The 22,344-nt window shown below is 31.9% G+C and overlaps 3 protein-coding genes across 3 annotated transcripts; 2 read left to right on the top strand and 1 right to left on the bottom strand.

Annotated features, from left to right (window-relative positions):
- Positions 1-281: 281 nt before the first annotated feature.
- On the top strand, positions 282-2,953 carry PGO_021030 (hypothetical protein, conserved; the record flags this gene model as incomplete). Its single annotated transcript, XM_028685921.1, has 2 exons — positions 282-1,038; positions 1,347-2,953. The coding sequence occupies 2 exons, from the start codon at positions 282-284 to the stop codon at positions 2,951-2,953; spliced, it is 2,364 nt and encodes a 787-aa protein (XP_028541722.1).
- Positions 2,954-4,728: 1,775 nt separating this feature from the next.
- On the bottom strand, positions 4,729-6,228 carry PGO_021020 (StAR-related lipid transfer protein; the record flags this gene model as incomplete). The annotated part of the gene is made up of 1 exon (XM_028685920.1): positions 4,729-6,228. One exon carries the CDS (start codon positions 6,226-6,228, stop codon positions 4,729-4,731), a length of 1,500 nt encoding a protein of 499 aa, XP_028541721.1.
- Positions 6,229-12,198: 5,970 nt separating this feature from the next.
- PGO_021010 (ubiquitin carboxyl-terminal hydrolase 1) lies at positions 12,199-22,330 on the top strand (the record flags this gene model as incomplete). Its single annotated transcript, XM_028685919.1, has 3 exons — positions 12,199-18,271; positions 18,506-21,596; positions 21,985-22,330. 3 exons carry the CDS (start codon positions 12,199-12,201, stop codon positions 22,328-22,330), a joined length of 9,510 nt encoding a protein of 3,169 aa, XP_028541720.1.
- Positions 22,331-22,344: the final 14 nt, after the last annotated feature.

Raw genomic sequence — 22,344 nt, 5'->3', positions numbered from 1 at the left:
TAAAGCAAACATGGGATTATACAATTTTAAGACATCACTATAGCATTTTTTTTTTTTTTTTTTTTTTAGCACATCTTTGCCTTTATTATATAAATATTTTTTGTACATGTATATTTAATTGCTCATTTTTAATTCTTTTGTTTGTTTTTACGTTGGGTCTCCTCTCCTTGTGCGTTTGACCTCCCTGTAACATTTGTACTAATTTGTCTTAAACTATCATTCCCACTTTTTCCCCATTTGTCCGCTTGATCCATTTTCCCATTTTGCTGCGTCCTCTCAAAATGAGTAACGAGTACAACCTCAGCATAGATTTGAAAAGGGCAGACTTCATAAAAGAAAATTTGAAAATAATAAGGAAAGCAATATACAATGAATTTCATTATTTCTGTTCAAGCGATAGTGTAAAATCTGCGGAAATACACACAGATGAATTGTCAAAGAGTAGGTGGAATAACCTATATGCCTCATGGAGGATGGAAGATTTCACAAGAATGGATATTGGAAAAATATTAAATATATTAAGAAGAAACCAATATGTAATGGTGTGTATATATTTTCTCCTCATCTTTACATTTGTTTATTTGTTAACATTAATTTTATATACGAAATGTTTTAGGAGGCTGATTAAAGCTATACGATGCAAGACATGTAAAAGAAAAAAAAAGAGACAAGATGAAAAGGAGAGTGAAAATAAAGATGTAATTGAAAATGTGAAAAAGAGACTTTTTAACATTATAACGTATATATTTTTGAGTTCACTTCTATGTGTTCTCATTAGTGTAGGCATCTGGTACATTAATAATTTTCTCAAAACAAAAAATGGAATTTATTTAAGCATTTGTAATGCTTCTATTTCTATTGAAAATTTCCTGACGAATCAATGTCCCAATAACGGTGTTGTAGATTCTTCCTGTTATTCCCTGGAACATATTATGACAGATGTGTCTTCCATAGTGGAAGAGTATCAAGATATAAAGTTACAGATAAAGAAGGATTTGTTAATAGAAAATGGGAATAACCAGTTACCGATTCTCACAGGTATGCATGGATTTTTTTTTTTTTTTTTTTTTTTTGTGTGTGCATCTATTTTATAATGTTGTAGTGTGCATATCGATGGGAGATATAGTGTGTGAATCTGTTATGTAGCATAAAAAGAGAATATTTTCTATATTCATACATATATTTTTTTTTCATTTTTTTTCATTTTTTTTCATTTTTTTCCATTTTTTTCCATTTTTTCTCATTTTTTTCATTTTTTTTCATTTTTTTTCATTTTTTTTTCATTTTTTTTCATTTTTTTTTCATTTTTTTTTGACCTTCTTCACCCGTTTTACCCCTTTCTGCAGGTTTCGTAACCATATTCGAAAACTTGAAAAAGCTGCAAAGAAATATCAGGGAAAACAATAAAATATTGGAAGACGAATATTTCCACACATACCCAGTGCTGACTAGATTAGGAAATGAGTTAGATTCTGTAATCCAAGAAGGAGAAGCAAATTTTAAAGACTTGGAAGAAAGTTTAGGTGTGGCAAAAGATATAGTAAAAGAAGGTTTTGAAGGAATTGATAATGCTTTAGAAAACAAAATTCAAGAAAATATAGGAAATATAAATGATAAAATTGTCAATTTTAATGAAGCAATTAGTCATTCTATAAATAAATATAAAATTAAAAGGAGCTTAAAAAAGTACATCACAGCAATATTGATAATGAAATTGGTTTTGTTAATTCCTCCATTCCTTGTTTTAGTCGGGTTAATAGTATTTATTTATTTTCTGATAAAAGGAGATGTAGGAAATGCACGTAACTTCTTTTTAGATCTATTTGGGGCATTTAGTGCATACTTTGGATTCTTAACAATTGTTATTTTGTCAATAGGAATAATAACTTTAAGTTTGTCTGTTCTTGGAGGAGCAACCTGTACCATTGCAGATAGGGTCCTGAAGAATGAATTAACTTTTGACGTTTTAAATGATACGCTAGTTGATTACTGTTTGAAGAATGAAAATGCTCCTCTGATTTCTGAAGACATATCCAAAGGAATTATAGATAATTTTAATTCTTTTCATACTGAAGAGATGGAAAAAAAATTAATTGAATATGATTCCAATTTTAATGAAATGAAAAAAATATTTAATGAAAGGACACGTAATTTTGTAAATTACATATGGGTTGTCATTACAAAACAGAATCAAAATAGATTCGTTGACAATGTTGTATTGGGTTCTTTGAGGAAGTCTTTACTCGCAGTAGGTATAACGAGAGACAATATTAAATTTGGAAAATACAACCTTTGGGGAACGGATGAATATTTCGAACATTTGAATAGGTTTTTTTTTAGCCGAACAAATTTAGCCCTTTGTTTTGAAAATTCGGATTGTGAAAATCAGAATGGAAAATTTAACATAAATTTTAAATCTTCCATTAACGACGACAGATATCGTGCGCTACGAAATCAATTGGGAAATGATAGACTTAAGCAAGACTTAGATAATGTTGTTCAGTTGTTTATTCATAAATCCAGAGTAAAAAATGAAAAAATGTTCACTGTTAGTGATTTGGACAGTAATATAACTGAAAAGATTGGATGGAATGAATACACACCTAGGTTTTCGAAAGAGGGGGAGAGTAAAAACTTCATTATTCGAAAGTACTTAGTAGAAGATATTAACAATTTAAATTTTAATAATATTTTTGATTTTTTTGAAAAATTTAAAAATAAATTAAACACATTAAAAGATATGATACTCAGCAAAATGGATCATCTTATAAGATATACAAACTGTAGTAGACTCGTCACAGAATTGAAAAAAGCTAAGCATCACTACTGTGATGATGTCATTTTGAATATGATAACATTGTCCGTTTCGCTCATTGTCTTTTCGATTATTTCTTTTTTCCTGTGGTACTTTTTCTTATTTTTCTGGCTTTATTATCACATGAAGATGAGATAGAGATAAAAGAATGTATTCCAAGGTATACAAATGAGATCTTGCTTTTAGGACCACAAATGGGAGAAGTTAGACCTTGTATATGAACCATGAGCTTTTTTTTTTCATATCATTTGTGTCGTGAGAAGGTGGTGTTATTATGTATATGTGTTTGAGAGAGTTGAAGAACTTTCATCAAGCATGTCAGATCTGAGAAGTGAATGGGAATCCACCATGTCTCAATTTTACAAGTGATTCTGGAAGTACCTTGGAGGAGTGAAATGAAGATGGTGTATGTATGGAGAGAGGTTTCATGATATTTTTTTTTTTTTTTTTTTTTTTTTTTTTGTTCCTTATTTGGAAGTAAGAAATTATTTCCTAAACATGATTTTATAATTGGCGCAGAAAATACTAAACTTGTGCCTATATATTTCCTTTTTTTCTCATTTGGCTTATCATCGCACTATTGTTTGTACCTTGACACATTTACTCAGGTGAGTACAGAACGAAAACTGCCATGGGCAATTGTGTCTATTTTTTTTTTGCCTTTTTCTTCTACCAACATATTAACATGAATATTGACCATCTTTTTTTGCCTGAGCAAAACATAGATATGGTCAGCTATTTTTTTTTTTTTTTTTTTTTAAATAAAAACACGTGTTTTATGTCCATTTGTTTTGTTTCTTTCCCAAAAAAAAAAATTATCCATCATTTTTTGTCTGAACAGTTCAGGTTATTATTACCTTTTTTTTTTTTTTTTTTGAAATGAAAAAAAAAAAAAAAAAAAAAAAAAAAATTCTAATATTTTTGTTTTAAAAAATTATAGTTTTTTTTTTCTTTTTTTTTTTTTTTTTTTTGAAATGAAAAAAAAAAAAAAAAAAAAAAAAAAAAGTGTCAGAACAAATGTATAACTGCCTTATTAGCAGTGGGGATGATAAATACTTTTTGTCAATTCGTTTATTTTTATTTCTTTTATTTTAATTTTATTTTTTTACATTTTTCCTAAACGATGGACAGGACAACATGTGGAGCGGAGGGGGAGGAGGAATACGGTTATGATGTATGAATAATGGGATTTAAAACTTTTTTTTTTTTTTTTTTTTTGCATGGAGTTAAAAGAAAAAAAAATAATAATTAATAAGTAAATAAAATTGGGACAAATTAAAATAAATTGGGAACAAATTAAAATAAACTAGGAATAAATTAAAATAAACTGGGAACAAATTAAAATCAAGTGGGAAAACATATTAAAATCAAGTGGGGATGAAGAATAAGTTGGTGTAATGTGCGAGGAGTGAAGTTGAGGGATTCATAATTAAATTCGTGCAACCTGCTCAGCCATGTACGTGTGCATATTTATATATATATATATATATATATATATATATATATATATATACATGTACATGAGCATATATTCATATATGTTGCGCTCACTTCCGTGTGTATGTATGTCTGTTTTTAAAATAAAATAAAAAATGGCTTCCATAGAGGTGATAGAGAAGAAAATTATAAAAAATTAAAAGCGGTTCATGAGACATGTACTTGTTAAAATGTATAGTGGGTTTCAATGTAGTTCTCAATGGAATTTTCAATGGAAATTTCAATGGAATATATATTGTGTCTACAGTTCACGGTTGGGGTGTGTATGTATGTGCGTTTGGCAGGACAGGGGCGATGTTGCAAGGTGGTCTTCATCAAATGAGGCCTATATAACTCTGTTTCCCATGCGTGAAGGTTCTCATGTTTCTACAGGTGCTGTATGATGTCTGTCACTGTATTGCTCAAATTGGGCAGGTTCAAAAAATGCTCGTAATAATTACATATATTTTTTTAAAAAAGTTAACGTTGGCTGTCCATATGAAATAAAATGGGTCTATGAATATAACACGAATAACCTTGAATCCAAAGGAAGGAGAGTCTTCTTCTTGAAGATCCTTTGAATTCTGTGTTTCAATTGATGTATCAGAGGAGTTATTTTCTTTCAATTCAAAGGGTAACTCATTTTTTTTCATTTCTTCAGAGGTCATTGATAAGCCTTCTTCCGTAATTTTTTTAGAAGATTCATGTAAATTAAAAATGAGACTGGGGAAAATTTGACTGAGTATATTATTTCTAATAAACGTTGGAATATTTACATCATAATAAACAGAAATAACATAGTCTAATCCTTTTTCATACGGATTGGAGCTTTTGGGATATAAACAGAAAAAATTTTCATAATTTTGTATACGAGTATAGCTATAATTGTCTTTAAATGTACCACTAATAGATCTATTTGCAACTAAAAGCATATTTTGATCTTCAATATATTTTTGATAAAATTCGTACACAGTATCATGACTTCTAAAAGGCCATGGTAATCCATTGACAAGATAAATGTATCTTCTATTTCCACGTGGATTATCATTCTCATTTTTTATAATAAATTTTGTAGGATCAATTTTTTCATCATTTTGATATTTTTCAATAATGGATTCTTTATTTAACTTTAAATAATTAATTGTATATATATTTTTATTCCATTTTTTTATTATATCGATGTTATTAAGAGCTCGACTTAACCCATATAAAGAAACATCTTGAAGAGTTCCATACCCAATAAGATCGTACCTTGTTTCTCGTTTGTCTTCTAATAAATTTTTATATAATGTTACTTCTGTTGAATTATGAAATATTTGACAATTATTATATGGAAATGTTTTTGTACGTATTTCTGTACATACATTTAAATAATGTTTCACAGTTTCATCTTCAATTAGTGGGCTAGGCTTAACTATTACAGTTTTTTGTTTTATAGGATCATCTATATTTGATTTTGCATTTTGCAAAATGGTTTCAGATTCACTTTGACCATTTACATATTTCGATTCTTCTGATTCTTCATTGTTCACACCAGAATCTGAATTTCCTGTTATGTTTGTATCTTCCATGGGATTTTCTTTTACATTACTTTCAACATTTACTTCCCCTTCTTGTAAATTTCTTCCTAACATTCTAAACTTAAATGTTTGCATTGGTTGGCTGTCAACAACATTGGATATGTCATTCTTTTCACCATTTTGTTTTCTTCTGACGTTTTCATAAATTTGTGTAAATTGTACAAAATGTGAAAAATGTGAAAAATATTTTTCGATAAAACTTTCAGCAATTTGTTCATTCATATATTGTGTCTTTCCTGCGTTTCTGTTCTGACCACTCATAAAATTTGTCCATTTGTTTATACCTCCTGTGCAAATGTATTCCACAATGGCCAACACGAAGGAGAACACAAGAATTCTGTTTTTTTTCAAAATCATTTTGGAATGAAAAACGTTGTAACTCTCGGGAGTGCTAATGGGATGGGGAGGGGAAGGGTCATGCCTTTTTTTTTTTTTCGTCTTCTTCTTCGTCTCTTGTGTTCGTTCGAGTGTAACGTGAAAGAGCGAATGAGATGTTGGTATTTGAAAGAAAGCGATAAAAAGACTTGCAATATCGTCCCTTCCTGTTTGATTAGTTCCCGGTTTGTTGTAATTCACCCCGTGATCATAATATCATTCAGATTTGTGTCGTTTGCAAGAAAAAAAAAAAAAAAAGAAGGAACACCGAAATGGAATGTAAATCTGTGTGTTATGCACACAACTTCTGCAAGTGGGCTAAACTGGACGTATGCATGAAACATGCAGTAATAATTTTGTATAAAATTGGATGCTCATTTATAATCGTCTGAAATTGCCTCTCTCTTTTGTAGAGGGACGAACGTGGTGAAGTATATATACATGTACATATACATGTACATGTATATATATATGTATTTTTTTTCCTATTCCCGTTTCTTCCTTTTCTCTCTCAAACTGCAAAAAGTGTTTCCTTGAAAATGCTTATTTGGAAATTGTTAAAAATATGGAGATGGAGTCTGGGGTGGTGGTGTGTAAGCGTGTTTTCATATCTAAATATGTTTGAGTGTAGTTTCAATGGTCTGTGCATAACTTTTTATACAGGGCTATACAAGTAATATGGTAAATCAGAAAATGTGTAATGTATTTGCATTATACGGTATAAAATGCAAGTATTCAAATTATATACATATAACTGATAAAAAAAAAGTTCTCTCCTTTGTTCTGTTACGCTTATAGTATGAAATGCAACAGCATAAATGTATGCACATAAACGCATGAGTGCATACAGGGTGTTTATACATGTGCAGTTTACTCGTAGTTATATATATATGTATATATATGCACATAATAATACGATATCGTGAAGTGGAGAAAAAAAAGTACTTCCCTTTACAACACAGTATAAGAAATAAAAAAGTGGGATATAGTACTCATTTACTTATGTTTAATTAAACGGTGGTCATAAAACAAATCGAAAGCGATCTGTTGCATATGTGTTATATATACATACACAATGTTGAAAAAAAAAAAAAAATTCGAAGGCACAAATATGCAAATAAATGGAAAAATAAATTAAAAAATTAATCAAATGAGGAAAAAAATAAAAATAATAACAGTAACGGTAATAGTAACAATAACAAAACAGTAATAGTAATAGAAAAAAATAAAGTAACCAGAAAGGAAATTAATTCGAGAGTGAATCGAAAATTTGACGAGAAAAAAAAAAAAAAAAAAAAAAAGACCACTAAAAGAACGTGGTAGAATTGATCAAAATTAGTTTCAGCACCTGTGACGACGCGCAATGTGGTTGTGGGTCAGTGTGGCAAAATGTGGAAGTTATGATCCGAGTGAAAAGTCGAAATTTTGTGAATTTCAAATTTGTCAAATCAATATTTGAGAATTTCAAATTTGTCAAATCAATATTTGCGAATTTCAAATTTGTCAAGTCAAAAATTGCGAATTTCAAATTTGCCAAGTTAAAAATTTCAATGTCAAAAATCACCGCATGCTGAAGTTGTGGTTAAGTCGCGGGAAAACTCTTTGCATAAATATTTTATCAACGAGGAAGTATTGTAGAACGAGCGACCGAAGCTGCGACCGAAGTTGTCACCAAAGTTGCAACGTCAGTTAAATAAAATTTTCAGTGCGCACTCAGGTGAGGCAAAGGTAATCTTTATGCGCAAAAAAAAAGGTTGTCATTTTTTTTAGGCGCAAAATTAGGGGTATTTTTTTAGCACACAAAATTAGGGGTATTTTTTTTAACTTGCACACTTATTTTCAGCTCTCCTTTTTTCTTCTCCATTTCTCTTTGAAAGAATGGAACATTAAGCTGCTGCAATGAATTTATTTAAAAATGTTTTTATTTCAACTGTGACATTTAGCAGAATTGACATTCCAGGAATTCCTCTGTACAATTGCATACGAGCAGGCAAAATTGGAGAGTGAAAATGAACAAACAAAATGAACAAACCGTGGCCCATCTCACCCTTTCGCTGGGTCCACATTTTTTTTTACTGAAATGTTCACCAAAAGAGGGAACTCAAAAACACAGCTGAACAAATTACAATTCACGCGCGCACATATGAACATGTGCACACACACATAACCACACACGAACATAACCACACACACACACATACCCCAACACAAACAGTTGCGCATAAGCCTACTGTCCACACACATATACATATGCGTATGGAAGTATACATGATTATACACCCCGTTCGCACACTGACAAGGAACAGTACGTCGAACCAATGAACACCATTTTTTGTACACGAAAAAAAATATGTACGCGTTCATACAAATATGTGAAATTGGAAATACACACCCTCAGACATCCCACTCTGTTGAAATGGCAAGCATAATCAATGTTTGTAACTGTTAATGATTTAATATACAATCCCACGGAATAACATTCTCGATTGCAAAAATAAGGATAAAAAAAAAAAACATATCCCATTGTTTTTGTTTGTGGATATAATTATCATCCACATTCGAGGAATGTGAAGAACTTATCAAATTATCCTTTAATTTCAACTCCATTTTATATTATTTAATTTTTTTTTTTTTTTTTTTTTACTTTTCATTATGAATATATATAAAAAAAAAAAAAAAAAAAAAAAAAAGCTATCCAGTTTAGGGGAAATTTTCCATCTCCATTGCATTACGAAAGGAACATATTTTGTTAAAATTTTTGAGACGAGAAAAGAAAAAAATAAAATAAACAGAATAAGCAGAATAAGCAGAATAAAATAAAGAGTTAGGTACTTATGATAAAGCCAATTGCTTCTTCACGCTCCTTTTCCTGATAACACAAGGTTGATCAATGTTCGATAAGTGTGATGTGCGCTATAACGCGTTTATATGAACGTGTGCATGTAAAGTGTTACACATGTGTAATGCGTGTGTAAGAATAACTGGTGGAAATTACAAAAAGGGAAAATCTCGTGACTTGTAGAAGTGTCCATTCCTTTCACTTAAGGAGAGGCATACAAAATGGCAAAAGAAAGGAAAAGAAAGGAAAAGAAAGGAAAAAAAAGCCAAAAAAAAAATAATAAAATAAAATGAAAACAAAAGAAAGCACAACAGAAGAGTAATTCTTATAAACACCCATTTTCATTCTCAGGAAATGTGGAAAAAAAATAGTGTACCTTTTTTTTTTTTTTTTTTTTTTTTTTTTCTTATTCCAATTCAAATTTCTTGTCCCTTATTCTCAAGAATGCATAAATCATCTTTTGATTGTTCATTGATTATAATAAATTCCAAGGTATCTTTGAAGGGAATCACAAGGGGGTGTATGTAGGACTTTGGCTTAGGAAATACATTTACGTGTCTCTGCGTGCATGTCAAACAGGAAAAAAAGTCTTTGTACAATGTGTATATGTAGTAATACACATCTCACTATTCACATTGTTCCATTCGCATCGCTCCACTCGTGTTTCCCCATTCATGTTGCAATACGAATCTCCACTCCCCCACATCCACCTGTCTATATTCAAACTCTCCATCGCACGGGGCTATAAAAGCGAAAAAAATGTATGAACACATACCCTGATTACATGGTTCATTGCGGGAAAGATAGCGAAGTTGTATATATACTTATGACCTCGAAACGAGAACGTATTTATAGAAAGAAAAGAAAAAAGGAAAAAAGATTAATTGAAAAAAGTACGGAGAAAGGTTACAAAGGGAGCTTCTAAAATGTGTGATAAGAAAGGTGTGCTTAAAAGAACTCAAAAGTTCATCACGAAGGATTACGTGACATCTGCTAAAGCGATTTCTGATAAGTGACTTCTGACAAGCCATTTCTGCTAACTGACAATTTGTTCAAATCTGTACAGATCAGCCATTTCGAACGCGAAAAGAAACCGAAATTTTGAAACGACATGTTCCACACTGGAATATAATAATTAAGGTACGTTACGTCATTCGTACATTTTCGGCTATAATCTTAGTGAAGATGAAATGTTACAAATATATAAATGGTCCTGAAATATTTGCTATATATCAATGAATATACTACCTTTTAAGTGCTCATTATTCACAATTTAAAAAGAAAAATAATTGAAATAGTTCGATGCGTAGATAAAAGTGTAACAGACAGAAATGGGGAAAAAAAAAAAAAAAAAAAAAAGACATGAGACAAAAGAAAGTGATGACCTGTTCATCTTTACACAGTTGGATGAAATTGACGAATTTTCATTTTGGAGAAAAACAGAAGAACAATAACCACCAAATTACACACACTGTTAAAGAACTTGTACATTTATCAAGATATCGAACAAAGTGGTCTTCAAAAAGTGGTAGCAAATAATAATTCAAGGTCCCAAACTAGGAATGTGTATTAAACGGGATGGTAAGTGGAGTTCAAGGGGATGTGATGGGGGTATAACATTCTACGGTACAAACGTGACTATAGGTTGGTACCATTTGATCAATTAGAAGAATCAAAAAAAAAAAAAAAAAAAAAAAAAAAACTATAAACGGTATAAATTCACAGGAAAAGGGCAAGAATCAGATAACCGTAATGAAATAAAGATTACCATAAAAAAAGGGAGATAAATAATGTGGACGGAGATGGTGCTTTGAATGCAACAAATATGATGAATGTGGTGTGCCCGTAGTAATGTTAGGAAAAATAAAGTAACAAAAAAAAAAGTAAATATCTTAGCAACAGGAGAAAGTGGGAAACAATAATGAGTCCAACCCTCGCTAAATATGGTCATTTCCATGGGATGAAAAAAAAAAAAAAAAAAAAAAAAAAAAAAAATTTATCAAAACTTTAAAAAAAAAAAAAAAAATACCAGGATGAACAATTTGAGAAAAATAAAAAATAAAATCCTTTTGATTCTATTCTTTTGAAACATGTACAGTTTATGCACAAAAAAAAAAAAAAAAAAAATTGGCAATAACGGATGATGTCATTTTGAAATATTTTACAATTATCTGCTACAAAAGATAATATATATGTATGTATATATATATATATATATATATAATGGAACGCGCGGGTAGGTGGGGGTAATATCGGAAAAAGGGCACAAGTGGAACTATTAACAAAAATATCAAAAAAATAAAAAAATATCACCGAAAATATTGGCAAAAGTGTTAGAAAAAATAATAGGGCAAATAATAACGAAGAAGGCAATCGCACAAGTAATAGCAAAAACAATCGCGAAAAAGAACAGGAAGGACAAAAAAAAAAAAAAAAATAAAATAAAATAATAAAATAAAAAAAAAAAAAAATCAGGAAAAGGACAGCGAGGGGAAAATAATAAGTAAGGGGTGGAGGAAAGGAGCAGTTTCCACAAAAACATTCATAACAAAAATTACCTTCAGGGTGGAAGGAAACGCTGAATGATGATTCACAAGTCCAGGTGCCCTCGTGGCAATGCATAAAGGAAGAAATCGGAAGAAATCGGAAAAAACTGGAAGGACAACATCTCAGGTGGATGCAGCTGAATCAACGGTGAGAGATAGCCATTTGAGGAAAGGGAAAAAAAAAAAAAAAAGAAAAACGAAAAATCATAATTCATTAAACTGGGAACACCGAAAAGTACAGAAGGAGAGAGAAAGGCAGTAGAAAAAGAAGGAGCAACTGTCTGGATTACTGCCGAATCGACAAAAGGAACGCATGGGTAGGAAAAAAACATGCTTGTGTTAAATGGACGCAGCCCAAGCAAGACGAATCTAAAGGATAAGCATAGTAGAGGTAGTAGTAATAGCGGTAGTAGAAGTGGTAGTAATAACAGTACTAGAAGTGGTAGTAATAACAGTACTAGAAGTGGTAGTAATAACAGTACTAGAAGTAGTAGTAATAACGATAGTGCTAACCATACATCGATTGAAAAGAACTCGGAGGAGAGAAAAAATTGGAATTGAAAGAAGATGAGTTATAACAATCGCTATGACGCCCTCAATGGCGTGGAAGATTTTGTTGACACGCATGAAGATAGGTATGAGGAAAAATATGAAGATGAAAATAATAACCCTCAAAAAAGAAATGAACAAAGGGAAAAAAAAAAAAAAAAAAAAGATTTAAAAGGATACAACGCGGACGTTAACCTGACAGAAAAAGGAAGTTTCGAAGAAGAAGAAGAAGAAGACAGGGAATCGGGACAGCAAAATCTCAAAGGAAGCATCGATAGGAACAGCCACAAAAAAGAGAGCAAAGAAAATATTTTAAGAAATAGCTCACGCATTCTAACGAATGAAAAAAAAAAAAAAAAAAAAAATTCGAATGAAATTTTTGAAGACGAAAAAATGAATGACGAAAAAAAAGCATCCATCAAGGATAATGTGTATGAAAATTTTATAAGGGAGTATCAGAATTTACAATCCTTGTTCTCTTTCAACAAAGACCAAAATACAGAGCTGAGAGCAGATGTGAAGGGGAAAAAAACAGAAGGAGAGATGATGAGAGCTGCTGAGAAGGGGAAAAAAACAGAAGGAGAGATGATGAGAGCTGCCGAGAAGGGACGAGAAACGGAAGGAGAAAAGCAGAGGAAGTGTTCATTTGATGAATCTTTGAGCAAAGTAGTGGATAGAAATTTGGCTGAAGGGATCACTCGAAAAAGTACACATGAAGATGTGGTAGATGTCAAAAAAAAGAAACAAGAGAATCAGATTCCTACGCATCATCAGTATAGGAGAAACTCAAAGAAGGGATCCTCAAATGATGCAAATCGAGATAGACCCCATGAACTAAACGAGAGTGAAGACAGATGCGTTGATCCTATGGAACATTTGTCTCCTGATTTTAAGAATTATGATAATATTGGTTCTATTGAAAAAGAGAAGGAAGAAGGAATAAAGCGAATAGAAAGCATAAAGAATTCGATGGAATGTTATTCTAAGAGGTCTGATATAAATGACGAAAGTGGTGATAGTAATGATATAGCTTTTTTCAGTAGTGATAATCGGGATGTAAATTTTGGTTTTAGTGGAACCCATGATGCATCTAACAAAGAAGTGATTGACAGGATTAACTTAAGAGAAACGTATGTCCATTCAGAAGAAAAAAGTAAAAGCAGAAAAAAATCAGATGAAGGAATCTTAGCAGAATGTCAAGTTAAAAAAAAAAAAACAGAAGGAAAAAGTAAATATATGAAAAGAGAATCAAGTAGTGGAAACATGAAAAAGATGATGAATCAAATAGAAATATATCAAAGTAGAATAAAGGGAAATTTCATAAATGAAGAGAAATATATGAATATGGATTCATTAAAACGATTATCAATTAATAGAAATAAAATGGAAATAGATGATAGTAGCTACTTTCAATATGAAATCAATAATTCCAAAAAGTTACTTCACAAAAACATGAGTAATTTATATAGTATGAATGGATCTAATTTAACATTCCATCAGGATTTTTTTAAAGACATTTTACCATTAAGTGATGAGAAAAAAAAAGAAAAAAAAAAAAAAAAATCTAGTAAACAACACAATTTTGATAATTTTGACCATCTATCTTACTTTTCAGAAATGAAAATTGCAAAAATGTTAAAGAATAATCGTAACTCCTCCATTCACCAAGAAACCACATTTAGTAAGAAGTTAATCTCAAAAAGAGAAAAATCCAATCATAAGAAGAGTACCATTGTTGGGGTTATGAGTGCAGACGGAAGACCTCCTTTGGATGTTGAAGATGACAATGATGGGATGAAAACGAGAGAGGAAATGCAGGTGCATAGAGGGAAGGATAGAGGAATGTGCACGAAGTATGATGATACTCTGAATGAGATTGAAAATGATTCTGGTGATAACAACACCCATAGTGGAAACAATCGGAATAATGACATTCCCAGTGATGTCATTCCAAGTGATGGCATTCCAAGTGATGGCATTCCAAGTGGTGACATTCCAAGTGGTGACATACGAAATGATAGTGGGAATTTCAATCTATCTGAAGGAAGCTACAAGGAAAAGAAGAAGAAGAAAAAGAAAAAAAAAAAGAAAAAATCACAAGGAGATGTAATTAAAAAAATCCTGAATGGACAAATGGAGGGAGAACAAAACATGAAGGAGAATAACAAGTTTTATAAAAATACAAAAGTAGGAGAAAAGAGAAATTCAAATGAAACACAAAATAATTTGATGAGCTACTCCCTAGGGGAGGCAGGGGAGATCAATTTGCACAGCTCTTCAAAGAAAATGGAATTATATGATGATACACAAAAAGAACTTTACAATGCCATGCTTAATGATTATCTGGATAATAACAAATCCATCCATCATAGGAATATTTATGACAATGATTCACGTGTATGTGAAATTGATGATTACAGAAGTGATGTTTTACACAAGGATTCCCGTGGACACACAAATGAAATACAGAATCACAAATGGTTGAGAAGGAGAAGAGGGAAGAACTGTGGGGTATATGGAAATATAGAAAGATCCAAGAGAAAGGAAAAAGGAAATAAAAAAAGAAATGAAGAACATATTAATGAGGATATGAACGAGTTTGTGAGTTCTTTATTGGATAATAAAATTTTAAGAAAAACGATGAGCAATATGGATTTTAATCACAATATTGTGCACAAGAAGGAGATAGAAAATGGGGAAGATGGAGGAGAGGTAGAAAATGGGGAAGATGGAGGAGAGGTAGAAAATGGGGAAGATGGAGGAGAGGTAGAAAATGGGGAAGATGGAGAAGAGGTAGAAAATGGAGAAGCAGAAAATGGAGAAGAGGTAGAAAATGGAGAAGCAGAAAATGGAGAAGAGGTAGAAAATGGAGAAGCAGAAAATGGAGAAGAATTAAATCAAGAGAAAAGAAAAAAACTAATCATGCGCAGATTATCAAAAGTTATCCGAACGCAAGACATCAACTCGGAGATAGAAATGTTACATAGCGAAATTTTAAAAAAAAAAGTTTCAAAAGATTGCGTAAGCATTTTTGAGAAGAAAAAAAAAAGTTTTCATAAATTTGACAAATACTTAGAAATGATGAATGTAAAAAAAAAGTTGCACGAGAAGGATCAAGAGAGAAGGAAAAGTCTAAAGACTAATAACAAGGATTTGAATTATGAAAATGCATTTGCTCCTAGTAGCGTGATGCATGAAGATGATTATGATGTGTTATGCCATGAAAAGAAAAAAAAAACATCGTACGTAAAATCAGGAGCCATGAACTATGAAGGAGATAATGACCATAACTTTAAAAAATCCAAGGATCAAAATGGACATGTAGAAATGGATATTATTAATTCGGTTGACGGAGAAGAAGTGGGAGAAGAAGCGATTGGAGCAAGAGCAGAAAGAGAAAACGCAGAAGCAGAAGAATCCGCACGAGGGTCCCCACTGCAACGGGTTAATAGTGGAAGTGGGCTACATCTAAACAAAAGCTTGGAATTTTTTTCAAATAATTTTTTAAGTTTAAAACGATTAATTGAAAGAAAAAGTGGAGACACAAATGTAGTTACAAAAAGGGAAGATTCGTTAGACAAAGGGGAAGAAAAAATTGACATAGATATGAAAAAAAAAAAAAAAAAAAATTCTTATGAAGATTACAATAGCTGTTCCCAGGTGAGCAAAGCCAACCAGAAAAGTAGTAAAAGCCACAAGTTTGATATTTTTTTTGGAATCAACAAGAAAAATAGTGAGGGGTTACATTTTGATCGCAATTTTATGAAGCACGATGGAAGTGGTGCAAATATTGGAAGTGGTGCAAATATTGGAAGTGGTGCAAATGTTGGAATTGCCTCCAAAATTGACAATCGTAAGAAGGGCCATGGGAGAAAAGAAAGCGATGGTGAATGCTTCGATTCTAAGTTTGATTCTAGATTCGGCTTGGGCTTCGCTTTGGGATTTGACGCTGGGTTTGCATCCGATTCTGGTGAAGATTGTGATGTATCAGCAGGTGTTAAGACTGGAAAGCAGAACCAAGGTGTGAAGGTTGCTAGAGGTGCCAAAAACTTGAACAATGTGAAAGACATGAAAAATGTAAAAGGCGTAGAAAATTGTGCTATTCGGGAGGAAGGGGAAGAATCAGATGAATATATGGAGAACCGAATAAAAGATAAGATGAAATTTGATAGAGAATCAAAGAGTGGAAGTTGTCAACCATCGACGAATCACAGAAATAGGGAAATATCCAAGCGAATATGCAGCGTGCGGAAGAGTGAGCAGAGCGAGAGTATAAACTGTTTTGAGATGAAAAGAGATACATCATATGAGCAGGAAACCTGTGAATATATGCAAAATGTGAAAGGAAAAAATTTTAAGAATGTAAAGAATATTTTACTATCCCTTGAATTAAGTAATGAAGAAAAAATCGATAAAATTCGAAAGATATTATATTATTCGTCAAGTGAAGAAAAGAAACTTATTATTAACGAGATTCTGAACACATTATATGTGTACCCACAGTTATATGTATCATGTATCATATGTTTATTTTATTTGTTCATTCTTGATAATGAATTATTTGAAAGAAATTTCAATTCAGATGATTTGGTTTATTTATTTAATGAGAAAATAGACTTTCGGTATGCTGAATGGTTTTTAAAAACTTATATTTTTTACAAATTCAAATTTTCTACTGGATCTCATTCCAGTGAGTACTACAAAAATTGCGTTCGAAACGGACCTCTCAATCATGGGAAGCGGGTCCGAGGTGAGGTGCATGATGGGGAACAGACTGATGAGAGTGAAGTTGGTGGAGAGTTGGGGAAGAAGCAGGAAAAAGAATCAAAGGAGAAGCGAGAAAAAGAAACGGAAAAGAGGCAAGAAAAAGAAACGGAAAAGAGGCAAGAAAAAGAAACGGAGAAGAGGCAAGAAAAAGAAACGGAGGAGAAGCGAGAAAAAGAAACGGAGGAGAGCCAAGAAAAAGAAACGGAGAAATCTGAGGCACGAAGAATGAGCCAGGGAGGATGGAGCGACATGAGAAAAACAGATATAGGAGGAGGAAGCATCATAGGAGAAAGGTTTGAAGTGGATATAAAGAACAAAATGTTTGATAACTTTTTCGAGGGTTACAATTCTAGTGTAGATTCAGCCGATAACTATTTCTGTGAAAGAAAGAAACATCTGAAGGATGGTGTAAAGGATGCGAAGATTGTGTGGAAAAATATAGAGAGATTGAAATGTGTTGGATATAAAGAATGTAAGACATTACTAAAAATATGTTTAAAAAATGAAAATGAGAAAAATGTGAATTGTATATGCTCAAGCAAGATACGGAGTTTAGTTATTTCTATATGGTCACATATATATACTTCTAGACCTAAGAAATCTCTGATAAAATTACTTTTTAATTGGATAAATAATAAAAAAGATAATTTAAATAAAAAGAAGAATTTATTTTATTTATTACAAGCAGAAAAAAAAAGGAATCCAAATTTGCAGAAAATTTGTTTTACTTATTTTTTAAAATATATAATTAAATATAAAGATGATTGCTCGAATGACATTATTTACACATTATATTTAATTGAAGAAAAAGAATTAAAAAAATATTCCCAGAATTTTTTCGAAATAAATAAAATTGATGTTAACCAGTTTATTTCTATGTGGAATATTATGTGTGTTTTATTTTGGGACACGAAAAAAATTAATGATTTTACATTTTTGCATAAGAATAAATTTTACTACTATGATTTTATGCTTATTTTTTTAAAAACCTTTTATGAATATATACGTATAAATAAAGGTATCCAAAGGGAACACATGATTCACTTCAATAATAGATCTTTTCACACTGATGTATCTGTTGATGTAGAACCTAATGCTGCTTCAGGTGGAACTCGTACCTCTCATAGGAGAAGTGCTTCTATTTCCAATTGTTCTTCTAATAAGGATGAAACAGTAGAGGACGAAGGGGATGATGGATATTTGAATTTGTTTGACGTGGAAAACATTATTAACAACTTCAACTTTGAAGAATTCGTCAGTAGTGAGATGCGTAACAATAGCTGTTTAGGTACCTTCCTCTCAGGTACCTCAGGAAGGGTAGAAGGTATGTTTGTATGAGCAACATATCTAGTTCAAAATCCGATTCAGGATTAACATATTCAATCGAGTAACCATGATGGTCTCACCTCTTCTCGCTTGTGGCACTTATGAGATATCCACTATTCATATATTGATATTATAGTCTGGATATGAGCTGACCAGAACCAATTCTAAGGACACCACTGGAGTGTTAAACCTCAAACAATAAACTTCACACAGATACACCTGTTCATATAAGCACACTTTTGTAGATATTTTTATTCATCCCTACATTTTTACCAATTCTCTACTCTCCCTTTTTTTGCAGAATCTGTCATGATGGACAAGCTAAGCGAATCAGAGAACCAGCGAGAATTGGAACCTGGTCTCATGCAGAAAATCCAAAAGAACCACGGAACGAAAAACATTCATACGAACGATAGCGTGGAAATAGAAAACTTGCTTCTTCTTGGAATATGTATAAAAATTGTAGTTTGTAGAATTTCAAACCTGTTAAATGCAAAATGCTGTTTAGAACAATTTCATTATTTTTTAAATAATCAAAAACTGGGATTTAAGACATTTAAAAATGTTCATATGGTTCTTGTGTATTTTATTCCATTTTTCAAAAAATATTTTTTCTTGTGGAAATTTATAGAACATGAAATTGATGCAGAAATTATCAAGTTGATTAAGGACATCATGAAAGACTTGGAGATTATTCAAGAAACATCTGGAATGACCTTATCCAATATTTCCAACACAAATTCTGTTCATAATAAACCTAGCTCTATTCATCAGATTAGTCAAATGAATAAAATATTCAATGTAAATCATGAGATGCAACAAAAAAATGAAGAAAATTGGAATTATTCTTTTGAATCTCCCAACTTATGCTATGTAAGAGGGCAATCCAATTTAGAAAGTGAAAAATATGGAAGGTCCAGTCCGCGCAACTTTCAAAACGGAGACGATATTATCTCAATAGGAGAGGGAAAAAAGACAAAAAATTTGGAACATTTTTACCTGAACGGCAAGGTGAATTTTTCTGCAGATGGGAAAAATGCCCCAAAGGAAGAAGCACAGAAGGAAGTATTAACTGATGACATATACTTTGCTACCTCTAGGTTGAGAAAAGAGATGCTAGTAATACAGAATAGTGGGAATAGTGGGAATAGTGGGAATAGCGGGAATAGCGGGAATAACAGTAACCATGATAGAAATACAAATGTTAGACGTTTCAATGGAAATGATAGAAAAGAAACGAACTATGAATTGCATTCCCCAAATAAGAAACAAACAAATGTGGAAAAAAAAAGCCAACAGCATAATGATAACATTATGATGGACATGGTTATATGCAGAAGTGAAGAAGACACAGAAGAGAATTGCGTCACCTATGATGATATGTTCAGGACATATGAAAGTGAAAGTAACTCTGTAGGGAAAGACACAGTGCACAATTACAACGTAAAAGAGTACATAACAAACTTACACTTTAAAAATTCGATGGATGACAATATCATTTCGAGGAAAAATAATAATACCTCTGCAGAGGCACAAGGTGAGAGACAGAAAGGGAAAAATGTCGATAATAATGATGGGGGAGAGGACAACAATGGGGACAGCACCGATGGCAACTACAACAGTGGCAACTACAACAGTGGTGACGATTATCATGTTCACTATGAAGGGACTAACGCGAAGGAAGCAGCAGCATCCATGAAAGAAGCAAAAAGGAAGATGGGTGAAACGAACAGTTTGACATTCCCAAGTAAGTTAGACGATGACCTATTTAATGCGAATTCCACATTCTTTGGAAAATTTTCAATGGATTCTGTACCTCCCCTGAAGAATAGCTCATCAAAAGAAAAACATATATTGAACGAAGCGAATCAGAATTATCACAACAGCAGTAATGTTTGTAAAATGGTTGTGGCACAGGATGGTATGGTAAATGAAAATAAAGGAATAGGAAGTAGAGGAGTAGGAGTAGTAAACGTGACAGGAATATCATCGGACCCTTTTAGTAATAAAAATGATATGGTTAATAAATTTTTATCAGTTAGTTTGACAAGAGAGGAAAATGGTGAAAAGGAGGAGGGGGTGATAGGAAGAATGGGAAGAAACGGATCCATTAATATAATGAGTTTTAATAGTGTTACTTCAAAAAGAGAAAAAGAAAAGAAGGAATTGCAAAAAAGTAGCAATAGTACAATCAATCGAAATGATGAAGATGATGATCCAAGTGGTATTTCCAGAGAAGGAGAAAAGGGTAAGAATGTTACTAATGTACAAGTAAAGGAATTTCCATTTGATAATGCAGTACGAGGAAGTAAGAATTCTCCCAGCAGTGGAATTATGAAAACAATATGTATAAAAAAAAATCACATGAATGAAAATTATCAAGAAGTTGATTTTACAACAGATATTTTGGATGAAGAAAAAAAAAAAAAAAAAAAAAATTCTGAAAAAAATAAATTAAAAAAGAGGGGGGGAACTGGGGCAGGAGTAGGAGGAGCAGCACCTAAATATCTGATGCTCAAAATTGACATGTGTGAATTAAAAAAAATGACGAAAAGTAAATTAAAACATCCACCAGTTGGTTTAGTTAACTTAGGGAATACATGCTATTTGAACAGCTTTCTCCAAGCATTATACAGCACTGTTTCTTTCGTTGTGAATTTGTATCTCTTTAAGGTTCGAAATGACACGAAGGAATTGACCACATCAAACCCTTTCATGGAGGAGAAGGATAAGAACTGTTTGCAAAATGGAATCAACAGAATTCAAAATCAAAATGAGATATTCATTCAAAACAGGATGAATAATACACTTAGCCGTTTGAACAGCTGCAATATTATTACAACTAATGAAAATGAAAATGAAAATTTCATTCAGGAATTAAAAAAATTTTTCATTACAATGACCACGACCACCAAGCCGTACATATCCCCAGATTGTATCTTAGGGCTACTTCCTCATGAACTGAACAATAGAAATCAGCAAGATGTGACAGAACTTTTAAGATATATATTTGATAAGTTAGGTGGTTCTGGTAAAGAATTTCTACGACTCATATTTTCAGGTGTTCTTGTTCAGAAAATTCAATGTCAAAAATGTTTTCTTATATCAAAAAGGGAAGAAGTAATACATGACTTATCATTTCCCGTTCCGTTGAAAACTTCAGAACGTTTATCAATTCAAAAATTTTTTGACACATTTGTGCAGAAGGAGAAAATTCATGGATCCAACAAGTACCGCTGCTCCAAGTGCAACAAAAAGAGGAACGCTCTTAAATGGAATGAAATTATTTCACCTCCTTGCCACCTCATTTTGATTCTGAATAGGTGAGATATGGGAAGGGAGAGAGTAGTACTACTAAGTAGTAGCAGTAGTAGTAGTATCATTAATAGTAGTAGGAGAGTACCCCTACTACATACCAGTTAAACAAAGTACCTACTAGTTATTGATTAAAAAATTCAGTTAGCACACTTTTCTCGTGATCCGCACACACATCCCACTGTGAATTCTCTCCCACAGATTCTTAGTACATTTTGCTACTCTGTCTTAACGACATTTTATTTTATTTCATTTTTTTTTTAAAAAATTTTTTTTTTTTTTTTTTTTTTTACTTCATTTCATTTCATTCCATTTTGTGCAGAATCCCTTGTGGCACAATCACTCTTATAATACACGTTTCGCTTTTTCTTATGCATCTGCCTTCCACCCTTGCAGGTATAACTGGTCGTTCAGTTCAAATGATAAGAAGAAAATCAAGACACATGTAAAAGTAAATTCAAAAATAGTTGTAAACAATTTTGACTATAAATTGTATGGTGGAATTATCCATGGGGGTACATCAGCTTCATCAGGTCATTATTACTTTATTGGAAAAAAATCTGAATGTCATTCTCAGGATGATCGAACTAACCGATGGTATAAGATGGACGATTCTGTTGTTACCAAAATCAGTTCTAAATCCATAAACAGAATATCGAAGGATACTTCAAATGACCACACACCTTACGTTCTCTTTTACCGTTGCAAACAGGCCCCTCCTTCTCCTGCCTTGCACTTCTAGGGAGACTTCATCTG

Source organism: Plasmodium gonderi, assembly GCF_002157705.1.
Source record: "Plasmodium gonderi DNA, contig: Chr02, whole genome shotgun sequence".
Lineage (NCBI taxonomy): Eukaryota > Apicomplexa > Aconoidasida > Haemosporida > Plasmodiidae > Plasmodium > Plasmodium gonderi.
This window is presented reverse-complemented; position numbering and strand designations above follow the sequence as displayed.